General features: G+C 38.9%; 1 protein-coding gene across 1 annotated transcript in view; it reads right to left on the bottom strand.

Moving 5' to 3' along the window:
* The window catches only part of nsg2 (neuronal vesicle trafficking associated 2), a 32,595-nt gene extending 20,463 nt beyond the window's left edge, over positions 1–12,132 (bottom strand). The window contains exons 1-2 of the mRNA XM_088279844.1: positions 11,919–12,132; positions 11,099–11,248 (exon numbers count right to left, since the gene is read on the bottom strand). Of these exons, the coding sequence (XP_088135970.1) occupies positions 11,099–11,227 (129 nt within the window). The 5' untranslated portion in view covers positions 11,228–11,248; positions 11,919–12,132. The remainder of the gene's footprint in view (positions 1–11,098; positions 11,249–11,918) is intronic.
* Between the last annotated feature and the right edge of the window lie 3,608 nt (positions 12,133–15,740).

Below are 15,740 nucleotides of genomic sequence, written 5' to 3' on the forward strand. Positions count from 1 at the left end.
TTTCGAGGAAAGTATCGCGCTTGTTGTGTGTGCCTTCACTGGCTGCTTGTTTACAACAGCTTTGTTACTTTCTCCCTTATTTTATCACTTTCCACGTTTTGCATTACATGGGGCAGTTCGCACTATTGCAGCATTTTGGCCGAGGTACAACCACAAGGTTGTCGTTCGACGAATAATACATCCCGGAACAGACATGAAGAGCGCTAAAATTATGTAAAATGAAGCAAGAGGTAGGACTAAATTGGACAGGAGAGTTGAACCGTACTCAACAACGGACAAACCTTGTACTGTAAGCAAACTGCAGTTGTTTGTTTACATTCAAATTAGTGATATCATGCACATAGTAATCTCGGTCTGCAATTGATTATTTTAATAACTCATATGTTGATTGTTTTCTTGATTAATTGATGAATTAGATTAGGCGGAAAATGTTTTTTATTTACATTCATATTTTCAAAATTGGCATGATTTCAAAAGGAGAAAATTTTAAAATTGATTGTAATTCAGTTACTGGTTTGATCCATGAAATCTGTTGTGACATGTCTTAATGTATCTGTTGCTACACAGTTGCTATGGTCCTTTTATGCTCCGTTCATTGATGATGTCATATAGGCTTGATGCTCGGAGTATTTAGGATCGAGTTACTCAGTGACACATCGTCAGTACGTCAAGCTTTCTTCGTGTGAGGATGTCAGCCATCTTCCATGTGTTCTGAATCCAGGCCTGCTTGTTATTACTTGGAATTTTTGTATATAAAGACTTTTACGTCGCCACTTCCGTCTCCTGTCTGCTTCTGGGTCCAAACCCCACTCCTCACGTGACAGAAATCACTTTTATAAAAAGTAAAAGAATATGTTTGCAAATATATAAAAAAAAATTTTATTCAACACAAAGTCTGTTTTTATGAAGGACTACAGAAGTCTGAGAATATTTACTGTTGAGAGGCTGAAATTTCAATTATTTGGACCAGGTTGATTGCTATTTCTGTCATGGTCATTGTCTGTCTATTCGTTCAAGTTTATTGGCTATTCCCTATAGGGGATCCATTCTTTAACAGTTTTTAAAAATTGCAATGCATAGGATAGAAACACATTAGCGTTAGCTCATACAAATCGTGCGTGGCATTTTCAAGTGCGGTGTGTAACGCGTTGAATTTTGATGCACGGCTCAAACAGGTGAAGCTGAGCCTCATCGGAGCACATGAACAGGAATGACTCTCATTGGGAGCTCAAGGACAAATTCGCAGAGATGGCGGTCACGCACACACAGACACACAAAAAAGTCATTTAGAAAATGGAAAGTGAGGAGAGATGAAAGATGCGTGCATGGAGAATAGAAGGGGAAGAGTGAACTGGAGGTCATTGTCACATACTGAATCTGAACCTGATCAAGTTCAGAATGCAATATTCTACTTACAGAAATGTGGAAAATCTCATTTCAATACTGAGATTTTGTGTCGAAGGGATGTCTGCTTGTGAGATGCTTGTTTAGACATTAACACTCAAACAAAATGTCTGCTTCACTCCAAAATGCCTCACTTCCTATTGAATTTTGGGCATGGGACCTTGATTGACTCATTCATTTGTCCTGTCATGAGAGGCGTGTCAACCCAATTTCATGTCATTCACATTGAAACATGTTGCAAGCCAATTTTCTATTATCTTTATTTATTTATTTATTTTACCTTCCTAGAATCCTCAAAATCAATTGAGGTCATGCTCCGCCCACATCAGGTGGTATAAGTCCAAAAAAAAATACTTGGTCATTTGGCATGTCCTATACTGTAAAACAAAAACACAACATGTATTTTTGGGTGGCTAAAACAGTAGTTTAAGTTGGAACAACTTTAAAATATAAATTACTGACATTTATGGCAACAATGTTAGTTAGCACACCAAAGCAAGCAAGTTGCTTGCTCCAAAATAATTTGCTGAGTTGTTTTTATTTATGGCTTTAAGTTGGGCACAATACAAGGAACAATTAGTTTCTAACAAATAACTCTTATTTCTTTGTTGTGAAATGCAGGAAAGCCAATATTCACATCAACAAAATTATTATAATTGCCCAACATATAATTTTATAGAAGTTTGTTGCGTTCATTCACTTTTTCTTGTTTTTTTTTTTTTTTACAGCGACTGCTTCCAGTTGGTTCAATTCCCTTATTAAAATACAAATCCTGGAATTTGCACAAAATGGCTGCCTCAAACCAAAATGCAGAGCTGGGCAGTCCGTTCCATTTTGGAGGCGGGGGCCGGGGAGGTGACAAATTAAAAAAAAATAAAAAAAAGGGTTCAATTAATCACGACTGGAGGTGGATTTTAGTCCGGCCCAATAACGTGTGATGTGGTCGCGGCCAAATGGGCAAACAAAAAAAAAACAGAACACGTCAAAACTACCACTGCCACCTGTGCGTACTTACTTGCATTGGGTAATATTCAACAATTTTTATGAATAAGGCCGAAGGGTCGAGGCCACAAAGTTAGTCGGATCGCGACCCGAGGGCAGGGGACTAACCAGCAAAAAAGGGTCAAGTGCCCAGCTCTGCCAAAATGTCTGACAACCTATTAATTCCGGGTCCTCAAGAGTCCAAAGTACATGTTCTCCAAAGTTCGTGTGGAACGGTCAAACTGGTATTTGAGGATCATTTTTTTCAAACTTGGATGACTCTTGGGGAATCATGTTCAGAAACCGTAACATGCTTGAATATTTACCAGGAAATGCGCTCGTGCCAAAATTAGTGACTCAGCTGGGATTTTGGCGCTTGACAATAAAAAGCGATTTCAAGAGGGCCTTTGGACTCATTCTTTGCTTGTCTCTCAGTATTCTCACAAGTAGGAATCATCCTAGAGGAGAGCAGTTACTCACCACTGCAGGCTTATAAGGTCATGTGGCCGGAATTCAAGACCGCTGACCTGAGAGGAAACCATGGTGTTGTATTCTGCCAGCTCAATGAAGGAGATGGGGGGGGTGCCAATGAGAAAAATTGTGTGATACAGGAAATCGTGAGAAAGCGTAATTTAGTCATGTGGACAATAATGGAGCTGTGAGGAGGGAAAGTGGATAGCTCCTCTTGGCTTTTTTTTCCCCGAATTGAAAGGTATTAGTTGTTTTATTGTTGCTCTTCTTTGACATTGATTGGTTTTCAAGAACACAGCAGTAACAACCAGAACACTCGCACAGCTTTTTGTCAATATTACATGGAAAACTATTGGACTTATAACAATGAATTGTCCTGTTATTCAATTCTGTGATCATTATTAATGAAAACCTGTATAGATTTTTGTTGCGCTTCTGTAAGAATGAGTCAGAGTCCACCTTTGTTCTGCTAGCAACTACATGCTAGCGGCTAAACTACACACCAGAGACCTATCCTAAATATTTAATCAAATAAAACAAATTTTTAAATTAGCAGCTCAGCTATGTCTTAGCACTTCCTCCCTGAGCCCCTTTGTTTAAACATACTTTTTCTTGCATTTCTGACCATTTTTGTTACTTCTCGACATTTTTTCATCCATGCATCCTTACTTCCTTTCTGCCGTCACTTAAACTTGCTTATCAGCCATCATTCTTTCCTTCCTTATCTCCTTCCTTTGACTTCACTTCTGCCTTTTTTATGTTTTCTTTACTGACCTCTGTTTCTTGTTACCTTCTTTCCTTTCCACAGAATGTTTGTTTCTCATCTTGCCTTCCTTTGCTTAAAAGTGGTTTTTTTGCATTTATTCCTGCAGTTCCAAGCCAAGATTCATTCATATCTACTTTCTTTGTTGTTGAATAAAATGTTTCATTAAAAAAAAAAAATGAATTGAAAAAAAGTGTACTGTACATCTCTTTTGGCCCACTCTGCATTCAACTAACTTACTTAAACTTGGCTCTTCAAACCTTAACTTAATAAACATTTACAGTCATGAAATTCAAATGAATTTAAGTGGACGAGCACAAGCAACATACTTAGACAGATGAGTTTAACAAAACCTTCTGGCCACTTTAAATGTTATTTTCCCTTTATTGTACACGCAGCCACGATTCACAAGAAACCTGCCTAGAAAAATGAGGTATTCCTGTGGAACAATAAACAATTTATATTTCCCTCCTTTATAAAAGTGTCGTTTCTATGATTGTTCTTCTACGTCAGGCTCCAGTTTGGGAGCTGGTGTGCACTTTGTTCTTGGGCTGTAGGCTAAAGGCGCAGCAACATTGATTAATGAGCACTCCATTAGAAGAGATGGGGGGGGGGGAATAACGAGGCAACAAAAAGTATCGCAAACCACCGAAGCAAAATGGTAACTTTAATGTTCAGATGAGCATTACGCTTTGACTTTTGTAAATATTTTAGCTATTCATGGGACAACATCCCTAATATATATATATATATATATATATATATATATATATATATATATATATATATATATATATATATATATATATATATATATATATATATTTATATATATATATATATATTTTTTTTTTTTTAATTTTTTTTTTCAGCGACGTAAAGAACTGTAGTCAGTTTATCCAAAGATTGTTATTTGCCATATTGAACTTCCAGTGACCAGCATGAGAGTGTGAAAGTGGAAACCAAATTTCACACACCTGCTCTCATAGCAGAAACCTTTTAAGACTAACGGGTAACATGACATTATGATGGAAAAATGGCTTTTAGGGATGTACTCACTTTTGTTGCCAGCACCATAGACATAAATCGTTATGTTTCATTTTGAGCGGATGTATACACTGAGTACTTTCCAGTATAGCAGTCAGTGTAAGTAAGGCTGTAATTTAAGTTTTTAAGGATGCAAACGCTTAGAATCAAAAGCTTATCCATATTGTCAGTCTATTCAGTTATGGCATGTTGGGTAGCGGCTTGGTTCACAACGGGAGTCTTTAATCAACTGAAAGTTTTGAACTCAAGGTTTTAAAGACATAAACGCTTACAATTAAGTTCTTCCATGATGAGGGTCGAATTAGTTATGGAATGTAGCATAGCTGTTGGCTCACAGATGCTAGTGTGTAGTTGCTAGTTTGCAAACCCATGTTTTAAGTAAATCAAAGCTATTAACTCAAGGTTTAATGAAAACAAACAATTAGAATAAGAAGTTTGTCCAATTTTGACGGCTGGCTTAGTTATGACACATAGTCTAGCTGTTAGCAGATACTGCAGCTGCTAGGAATTAGCTACAAGATTCATGAAGGTTTTGAGAACATGAAAGGTCTTTAATGTGTGATTTAAGAATGGAATCACGTTAGCATGTAGCAGCTAGCATCTCAAAGGTGGACTGTGACCTTTCTATGAGTCATTAATTAAGTGCTTCCACATCCGTGGGGGCTTCATAGAAGCTGTGCAGACTGTGCTGCAAGAATCTATATCGCCAGAAAGCCAATTAGTGGCTTACATATGACAGTAACGTGTTGACATTTCACATAGCTGCAACTGACACGAGTTGCTTGTAGATGGCATCATTTCATTTATGTGGGCTGATCCTTTCAAAAACACAATTCTCTATAAAAGCGTGCACTTCACAAAAGATGGTTATAACCATCTTTTTTCTCTCCAGCTCCAGTATCAGTATTCGAGATGTGATATTCCCCGTGGAAATACTGTCTGAAGGGAATCCCCCCCCCCCTCATCACTAGAGATGGAGTTTCAAGTTCTTCTCTTAAAAGAGCGACTGCTGACAATGGGGGAAGCCTTAAGCATGAAAGGCATATGTTTTTTATGTTTTTAAAAAAAAAATGAAAAAAAGATTCATAGTGTTGTCAGATGCTTTGTTGCAACATTGGATGAAACAGAGAAATAATCAAAGGTGTGTCAATGTTTACCAAAAAAGAACGGTGAAGATAATCTCTGGAATAGGGAACCAGCCCTTGAAACAAACGCGCCTTAACTGAACCTCAACTGCTTTAATGTTGACATTTTCAGCGCACCAGCAATTCATTTCGTCGCTGCATTGAAATATTTCGTTGAAAACAACGTCCTTGTCTGCTGGGGAAATGAAAGGGGTTGTCACGAGGGCTCCGAATGGAAGAATAAGCAGAAATATGGCAAAGGTTGTGTGGACCTGCAGATCTGTGCGAGCATAGCAACTTTAGAATAGAATCAAATTGCGTTATGAGACCACTGTGTCTAGGAATAAGCGTGGACAGTTCACTCAAGTCAAAGCGGATATTTGAATTCAACAGATGTTGGTGGTGTGACCCATTTATACACACTTGGAATGAAAAGCAGCCTGAGAGCTGAAATTGAGGGAAACTGCAGGTAATTGTTTGAATCAGTTTGAAAAATATTATTAGATTTTTTTCCCTCTTGCGTTTACGATTTAATATGCAATTTTGTCAAGGCCTTTTTCCCATGGATTCTAACAAACGCGTAACAAATGAATCTAGTAAAATAAGCAATATCAAATAAACACTATCAAATTTAATGATGCATGAATCTTATAGGTTGCCAAAATAAAGGCAAAGGAACCATACATTAGTATTAAAAAAGTGTATATACTTAAATAAACCTTCATATTTATTAACTTATCAAAAACATTGACTTGCAGTCTTTTAAGAGTTTGCTACTAAAACCTCACAAAATCTTACCAAACAAGAGTGTTGTAAATATACAAACATTGTGCTTTTCTTTCAGATGGGGGCAGTATAAGACAAACTCAGCTCATCAATGCGACACTAATATTAGTCAGCTTTCGCAGAGGATATAAAATATATAACTATGAGCATTGCTATATTGTCTGTCTAGATGTGTTGCTGTTCTGTTTGTTTTCATTCCATTGATTTAAGAGTCGGCACCCTTCTATTAAAAGAGTCTGTGAAATTACTGAAATTTAGTCTCGAGTGCCCCTGCGCTCGCACCTTGCAACAGACATGCAATGGGCACAATAATAAAGCCCATAAAGTAATCGATTCATTATTCTCCAATTGAATATGTCAACACTAATAAACTGTTTGTGGTAATCAGACATTGAGAGTCTATCATAAGCGTCTGAAGCAGCTTTTTGTTGTCAGATAAATAACTCAAAGAAGGAATCTTCCGCCTTCTACTACTCCTCCTACTTGTTTTTATAAACGGAACTGCCGATTCAATCCCGATTCCAGCATCCTTGCTTGGACTGAATCCAATCTAATACTCGTCTGCCCCAGCTCATGTAGGCCAAAGCCATATTACACGAATGTGTGTGTGTGCGTGCGTGCGTGCGTGCGTGTTTGTGCGTGCGTTTGTGTGTGTGAGTGTGCAAAACCTCACAGTTGTGTGGCCATATAGTCGCCAGGCAGGATGGAAAGAGCTTTTCACTAGTCTACCGCAGATGTAGGCAACAACTGGTCAGCTCACATAACCCACTAAAGATGCCATTAGCTTGAACGGCACACTCAATCTGGTCCCAGATCAGATCAAAGCACTGCAGTAAATAATCTGTACGTACAAGAGACACTACTGGGTCGCTCCACTACATTACAACAATGTTTGAATGGCACAGTTTGTCAAATAGTGGTCTCTGGACTGGTGGAGGCCTCGACTAAATGCCATACCAGCCAGGATAGCCGAGTGGTCTAAGGCGCCGCGTTCAGGACCCAGTCTCCCCAGGAGGCCTGGGTTCGAATCTCGAGTTTCCCCATTGTGGGACTAATAAAGGGAATATTATTATTATTATTATTATACTACAATTAAACACCACTTAGTTCATCCATCCATCTTCTGTACCGCTTCTCCTCACTAGGGTCGCGGGGGGTGCTGGAGCCTATCCCAGCTATCTTCGGGCAGTTGGCGGGGGACACCCAAAACTGGTTGCCAGCCAATTGCAGGGCACACGAAGACGAACAACCATCCACGCTCACACTCATACCAAGGGGCAATTTAGAGTGTTCAATCGACCTGCCATGTATGTTTTTGGAATGTGGGAGGAAACCGGAATACCCGAGGAAACCCACGCAAGCACGGGGAGAACATGCAAACTCCACACAGGATGGCCGGAGCCGGGATCGAACCCACGCCCGATGCTCTCTCTCACTGTGAGGCCATCGTGCTAACCAGTCGGCCACCGTGCCACCCTCCACTTAGTTCACCTGAGTAAAAACATCTTTCTTTTGAGTCAAAGCAGTTCTTGGCAAGAAATAAACTGTTTGACTTTAAATAGTGTCCTCTGCTCTAATATATACCTAAATTAAATCCTCCGGCGTAATCAAACCCATTCTCTAGATACCCTCTGTAAACATAACATTCTGAATGGACGCTTTGAGTTAAAGTCGTACTTGGCAAAAATTAACGGTAAGCCTCCAAATAGTGGGCTCTGCTCTAATAGATGACTAAATTATGTATCTCGCCTCAATTAAACACTTTATTTTGCACAGCTCCATTGGAGCCCCTGTGATTATTTGATCTAAGTGAGTCAAAAGTTGCAAGAGATAATCTGTATAATCGTCAGCTGAGGCCACTAGTCCAGGAAATGGCCAAATTAGATGTCTCACCTCAATTAAACACCCCTTCTTACAAGCACAATGCCCTTTTTGGCCTCATCAAATCAAAGTGGCACTTGGGAAGACAAAATATTGCATGTATCCTGTAGTGGCCACTACTCAAACAGATGCCAAAATGAATTGCCTGACCTCAAAAAAACAACTCATTTTCCCCTTATGGGAACAAAATGTGATCCTGATTGGATTCATTGAATCAAAGTGCCAAGAGATAACCTTTAGTTTTTCAACTGTGGCCTCTGATCGATTTGCCGAAATTAAATGCTTCCTAAATGCCCTCCTTCTCCGAAACGCACAATGTTCTTCTGATTGGCCTCATTGAGTCAAAATGCCACTTGAAAACACAAAATACTGTAAGTCCTTAATTAATGAATTCTGCTCCAATAGATGCCTGAATCAAATACCTCACTTCAATTAAAGTCCTTCCTTTTCCACTATGGAAAAATAGCGTTGTTCTGATTAGCCCCGTTGTTTTGTCAAGACAAAAACACTGTATTTTCTCAATGTCCTCAGATACCGTACCTCACCTCAATTAAACATCTCCTTCTCCCCGTTTGAAAAAAAAAGGTTGCGACTGGCATATTCGTACCGAAGTTGAACTCATGCGAGACATGTAGGTCCTCAAATTTCGGCAAAAACTACAGTAGATACTTCAGTTAAACATCTCATTTTTTTGTACAATTAAAGGCCTCCACTCAAATAAATGGTCGACATCCAATTACTTGGAACTGCGTATGAACCCGTGAGCCTTTTTCGCTCAATGTTTTCAATAAGAACAAAGATGAGGAGTAGACGTTGCTGCGAGTGATTAGTGACGCTGCTTCATACGGGCCATTTTAAGCAGCTTACGCAGGCCCAACAAAAAACATGTTTTCAGTCGGGGGGGAACTGATGACAAAATCTGCAGTGCCTGGCAGCCAGTGTACACGGAGAAGAAAGACGCTTCTCTTATCTCTTACGTCCTTCTTCAAACAGGACCAACAATAATTCAATGGTACATCCCTGGGGTTCAGCCGTACTTGGCCTGGCAATGATATACACATATTAGATTGGGTGTGCAATGCAGCAAGCCGGTGCGAGCTTGTCGGTGGCTCGTGACTGACAGCTCTTTAAATGTCACGTCACATAGTACAAACTGGTGGCTGCTGACAGATATTGCTTGTCAGACACACACACACACTCACCCCCCCACGCACGCACACCCCTACACACACACAAAAAAAGACACGTTCACAAAGTATTGACACACTCAGTGAGATTTCAAACCACTGTCCTTAAGGAGCAGAAAACATCTCAGCAGTGGTCTATTATACTACTACCACTTATATTTTAGTCTCCCTCCACTTAAGATGAATAGACACCTCCCTGGAATAAAAGCCTTCATTTTGAAGAGGGATTCAAACTACTGTCCTTTCGAAGGAAAAACAGCTCACAGTGGTCTAATGCAGTGCTATTTCTATTATTTAAATCAGAAATTAGTCGATTAGTTGCTGATTGTACCAAATAAACAACAAATAAATGCCTCTCCCAGGTAAATGTCTTCAGTATCACCCAAAGGTACACTGAGGGTTTAAACCTCCTCTCATTTAGTAGTAGAAAATATCTCTGCAGTGGTAATTATTTTAATAAAAAAAGTAATTTGAGTATTAGTCGCTGGATCCACCAAATTAAAAAAAATAAATGCCTCCCTCAAACAAATTCCTTCAATATCCAATCTGGAACACATGTTCAAAAACATGTGTATCAGTGGTCTAATTGTTCATTACTTTAATAATTACAACAAAAGACGCCTCAACAAAAATAGAGGCCTCATATAAAGAAATGTCTTAATTTTCATCAGGAACGTACACACAATGAGGGATTCGAACAACTGTCCTTTGGAAGGAGAAATTAGAATTAGAAATCCCTTTATTGTTATTGTACTGTAAATGTCTCTACAGTTATCATCACCATTAGTTTAATGAGAAATTATTCGATTAGTTGCTGGGTGTAACAAATACACACCTCACTCAAATAGATGATCTCATTACTACATTAGGAAAACACACATACATCCATACAAACCAAGGTTTCAAACGACTGTACTTTTCAATGTCTCCAATCGCCCTTCTTTGAAAAAATTGAATCACAAAATATTTGCCATCCACTCAAGATAAATAAGCACCTCCTCAAATAGATGCCTTGATATTCTCATCAAGATAAAAATAAATAAAATAAATAATTAGGTAAGACGTCTTATCTAATATTCTCACATTAAACTGCTTTGCCTGCTGGAACTTTGTTGCTAACCAAAACAGAAGCACTTCCTAGTCATACAAGCAGTAGAGGAATTACAATGTACAATTTATTAGCATATTAAAGCCAGTTTTAGAAACAGGTTTTAATGACGATTAGTAGACTCTCGACGTGCGGTTACGCCACAATGTTAATGGGCAGTGTGAATCATCACCATGGTAACGGGATTAACTAGCAGCCGGGGTGTGGACTACTTTGGGGATGCGGAGATGACAAATGACCTAATCTGCCTCCTAATGATAGATGGGAAAACAATGCACAAAGGATAGATGGACATTCTGCGGGGGTAAAGTGAAAGCCACGGTGGGATTCGGGGGCGGGCACTCACCTTGTCAGGGGCTTGGCTCTGCAGGCTGCCCACGTCCAGAGGAGTGATGAGGGGCACGTTTTGGAAGCCGTCCTCCACGCTCGCTGCTTTGGCCCCTTTATCCTGAAGATGACTCCCCAGTTTCACCATCTTGCAGATCTTCTCGTTCCCCTGGACGTGGAAGAAAAGTATACAGTAGCTATTTTGGGGACATTTTTATTATTTTTTTTAGGTCATTTATAACATTTTAAATAAAATATATCTAAATATATAAATAAATTAAATATTACGTTTTAAAAATTATTGAGGCAAACTAACACGGTTGTTGTTGGTGATAAGACTTGTGATACAATGACTGGTGAACAGACAAGATGCAATCATATTCTTTAGGCTATGACAAATAGTAATAACATATAACAACAATTCAAAAATATTTTATTAATTTTACAATAAAAACAGTGCTCTTTAAAAAAATGAAAAACTGCATTGAAGTTATTAATATCTTATGGGAAATAGAAATTAGCTCAATATGCAAAATATATTAATAATATTTTAATTACTTGATTAAACATTTAATATATATATATATAATATATGTATGTATATCAACACTGAACTGAATATTGTATCAAACGTATTCATATTATTTATGATTGACAAAAAAACTAAAAATAAAAAGAATGAAGACACTACTTTATTATTTTTTTTTTAGGAGAGCAAACAGTTCTACGCTTTCTAAATGTGGCCAAAACATATGCCATGTCTGTGTGTAAGGTGAATGAGAGGAAAACCTGCAGACGAGATGTCAACAACATTGATGCAGATAGATGGAGGTACTTACAGCGTGCTGCGGCGTGAGGATGAGGATGAGGAGCAAGTGATGCTGCTGCTGCTGCTGCTGCTGCTGCTGCTGGCTGCTGCGGGAGAGATGCGACGCTGCTGCACCGCCACGCACCAAGTGGATGTCTGGAGGCACGCTTCTTCCAACCAGCAGACGGCCCAACCCCCTAATCCCGAATCCTCATCTGCTCTGCTGTGCAGCAACACCCAGACGGTGATTCTTTTTTCTTTTTCTTTTTTTTTCGGACCCCCTCTGGGAGCTGAATTAATGATGCATTCATGGCATCACAGTAAATTCTAACTTCAAGGAGAATTCTGTTGTAGCTAGACAAAAATGATAGCATGGTGTGGAAGGCAATACATTTTTAAATTTTATTATTATTTTTATTTCATTAAATCATAATGTACATTGAATAAATATACCAGCATCCAAGTGATTCCTGAAAGGACCATAAAATAAGTGTTATGATAATAGTTCTCTTTTGCAAGTGGGACGTAATTTTGTAATTTAAACTATAGTCCCAACAGAAATCTGTGTAGCTCAAGTTAAACCCCTTCACCATTTTATATATTATTTTAAAACATATATCTAAATTATTTTCTCAGCCTTCTCTATTTATCGAGCCCTAACCCCTTTAGCCATGGGAAAGAAAAATCTTGGAGCCATCGGGTGATCATATAAAAGTCAAGAGACTTTTCAACTTTCCAGAGGTGCCTGAAGGCAGCACATTCAATGCCTTGTGATAGTTTCTACAGGATAACTAGGGGGAAAATAATTAATTCTTTCCATAAGTTTCTGAAACAATGTCAATAAATGACTCATAGTGCAATGGTGTATTTTCAAGTTTGTACAAAGGTAATATTTTAAAATGAGGAAATCTTAAAAACGGTCTGCTGATGGTAGCACGAGAAAAATGCTATTATGATATATTTTGTGGTTTGTGCGTGAGAAACCCAATGCTTTTTTAATGTGGCAGCCCATCAAAAATCGTGACTTGATCCGCAATAGATGTATCTTGGAATAGAAACTGCAGATGTTGCACACTTTCAATTTACGGTATTTTTTTTCCCAATCACAGTTCTAATTCTGGGTCTGTCTGAGTGATGTAGTGTGAAACAGATGAGAAAACAACACTAGTTTCTTTTTCCATTTTTATTGCAATGACAAAACGTTCAAATCAGTTTCTTTTTAACTTAATAGTCTGAGAAAACGAGCGTCTTCACTCATGCAACACAGTGGAAAATATTGCCACCTAAAGCCGACAAAGTGCAATTTCGGTCTTTGTAGGTTGAATGCAATACTGAAATCTTAGCAGCGTGACCCTGGAGCCAACATAAGCGTTGCCACAAACACACGATTTTGACACTATCTTAGTTTGTGGTACAAACGTCCATCTCTATAAAAATGCATTACCTTTGAAACGAGAAGGGTCTAAATAAGAAACATTAAGTTTCACAGTAAACTAGACCATTGCCAAAAACGCATGTCAACAATAACAATCTGAACCGCGTATCCATATTCACCATAACGAGTAGGAATTCGTGTCCGGGACGAGTTTACAACAGTTGGGAGATATTGCGTTCCCCAGTGTGTTACCGACAGGGAGCAGAAGCCAAGTTCACTTTTGGTTTTCTTGTGCCACCTGGTGTTCAAATTGTACCAACACAACCTATAGACGCTGGCGTCCTGCTAGAAATAGTTTCTAAATAGAATGTAATGGTTTAAAACTATATTTGCGGTTGATTATTATTGGAAAAAAATACAAAACAATCAAAAATCTTTGAGACAAAACGCTCATTTGTTGTTTTTGTTGCTCTGCCCATCGCCACAAGGGGTAGGGATTGCCAAAAAGAGTCTTTAACTCCATCCATTTACGTGATTTATCTTGTCGTAAGGAGGGGGGTCCTGGAGCCCATCCCAGCTATCTTCAGACATTAAGCGGGGGGGGGGGGGCCACCCTGGACTGGTTGCCAACCAATCGCAGAGCACACAGAGACAAACAACCATCCGTACTCACACTCATACCTAGGGACAATTTAGAGCAGAGGTATTCAATTAAAAGTCACAGAGGTCCACGACTAAAATTTCTTCCAATTAAAAGGTCCGAACCAAAGTCCAACTTCCCTTAATGTCTAGCCTATGTTCACATTTTTATATAGTTTCAATATTTAGTCATTTAAAACAGAGCACACTTATATACTAAATATTTAGCAATGTTCCCATTAAACACCTTTGCCAGTCAAACAAATATAAGGCGTTTATTTCACATACAAGAAAATGTGGCTCCAGGAACTTAAGGGTGCCACTTCCAGAAAAAACTGTAAAATATCTCCTGCAACAATATATCAAGTGCTAAGCATTGAGTTAACATATTTTACCTTTTTTTATGAAATCAAAAACTTATCAGCCTAAAAAAAAACGGAAAGCCTAATTATCCAAGTCAAACAGGTCAACGTGTTCAGCACACAATCAATAAAAATGGCTGTCCTCATGAAAAACTAATTCAAAATGAGCTTTGACAACACCTTTTCTTTTGAATATTTTTTTAACTATGGTTAATGAGAAAAATGAGTTTGTGACTGCCCTGCCAGTGACTTAAATCTGGGTTGGATCGGAGTCAGGGCCATTGGGAATTGGTAGATTATTTCATACATCTGGGTTTTGTGTTTTTCTTTAAATAATGTTTGTGCAACCGCATTTAAGCACTCCTTCACAACTTCCCCATCACTGAATGTTTTTTTTATGTTTCCCTAAAATCCATGATACTTTTGGTGAACATTCGTTTGCATGCCGCTGGGCTGTAAACGAAAATGTAAAAATCTGTTATACTGCACTCGAAGTTCGATGATTTTGCGTGCGCTCACCTCAAACTTCAGCGGATAACTTTGCACAAAAGGGTGGTGCTTTGTATCATAATGGCGCTTCGCAATGTTGCGACCGTTTCGGAGCATATGTTGCACACTGGTTTTGAATCGGCTGCAGCCAGAACGAAACTAAATTTCTCCGTCCATTCATTTAAAACAACACGCATCGGCCTTGCTAACTTTTTAGCAAGGCATACTGTCAGCAGCACTTTCTTCCGGTCTGCTGCGCAATTGGCAGTGGATCGTAAACAAAAGATTTGATTGGCTCAAATCAGTGACGCCTTTTCCGTATGAACTAGAATTGCTGCGTCAACGTTTGCGAATGCGCCCTGAAAAAAAATCATTATAGAATGGTCATGGGTCCGGTCCAAACCATCTGTTGGTCCGGATCCGGACCGCGGTCCGCCATTTGGTGATGCCTGATTTCGAGTGTTCGATCAACCTATCATGCATGTCTTTGGAGGGTGGGAGGAAGGATTATTTAACTCAACTAATTAAATAATTTTTCTTATTACCTGTGGTAGGTGGTCAAGGGCTTCCCTGCTGGCCTGACATAATCAAGAAATCCTGATCATATTCGTCACATTGATATCATATTATATCCTGGTGTTGTATTTTTAGGTAAGAGTTTTTATTCAACCAGAATTCCGCTAATTCATGTTGCCAGACAGATTTCACAATACCAGTAGCACACACTATTCTTCCGAGGCCTCCAGAAATAATTGTGCGGGAATCTGTGCTGTCAAAGTCAATGATCTTTCAGAGTTCATAGACAGTTGCAATAGCCAATCAGATCACGAGTTGGTTACAGTGAGCCTTCTCACTGGCCTTATGCTGAAGGTGATGAACGTGTTTTGTGATTTGATACTCACTTGAGAGGGGGCAGCGCTATGCGGAATCAACACACCGGGAAGTCATAACTGGCGACTCTTCAAAAATCTAAATTATATTCTTATTT

This window comes from Idiotropiscis lumnitzeri, chromosome 17 (assembly GCF_059441095.1).
Source record: "Idiotropiscis lumnitzeri isolate Australia: NSW breed Sydney's pygmy pipehorse chromosome 17, RoL_Ilum_1.0, whole genome shotgun sequence".
NCBI lineage: Eukaryota > Metazoa > Chordata > Actinopteri > Syngnathiformes > Syngnathidae > Idiotropiscis > Idiotropiscis lumnitzeri.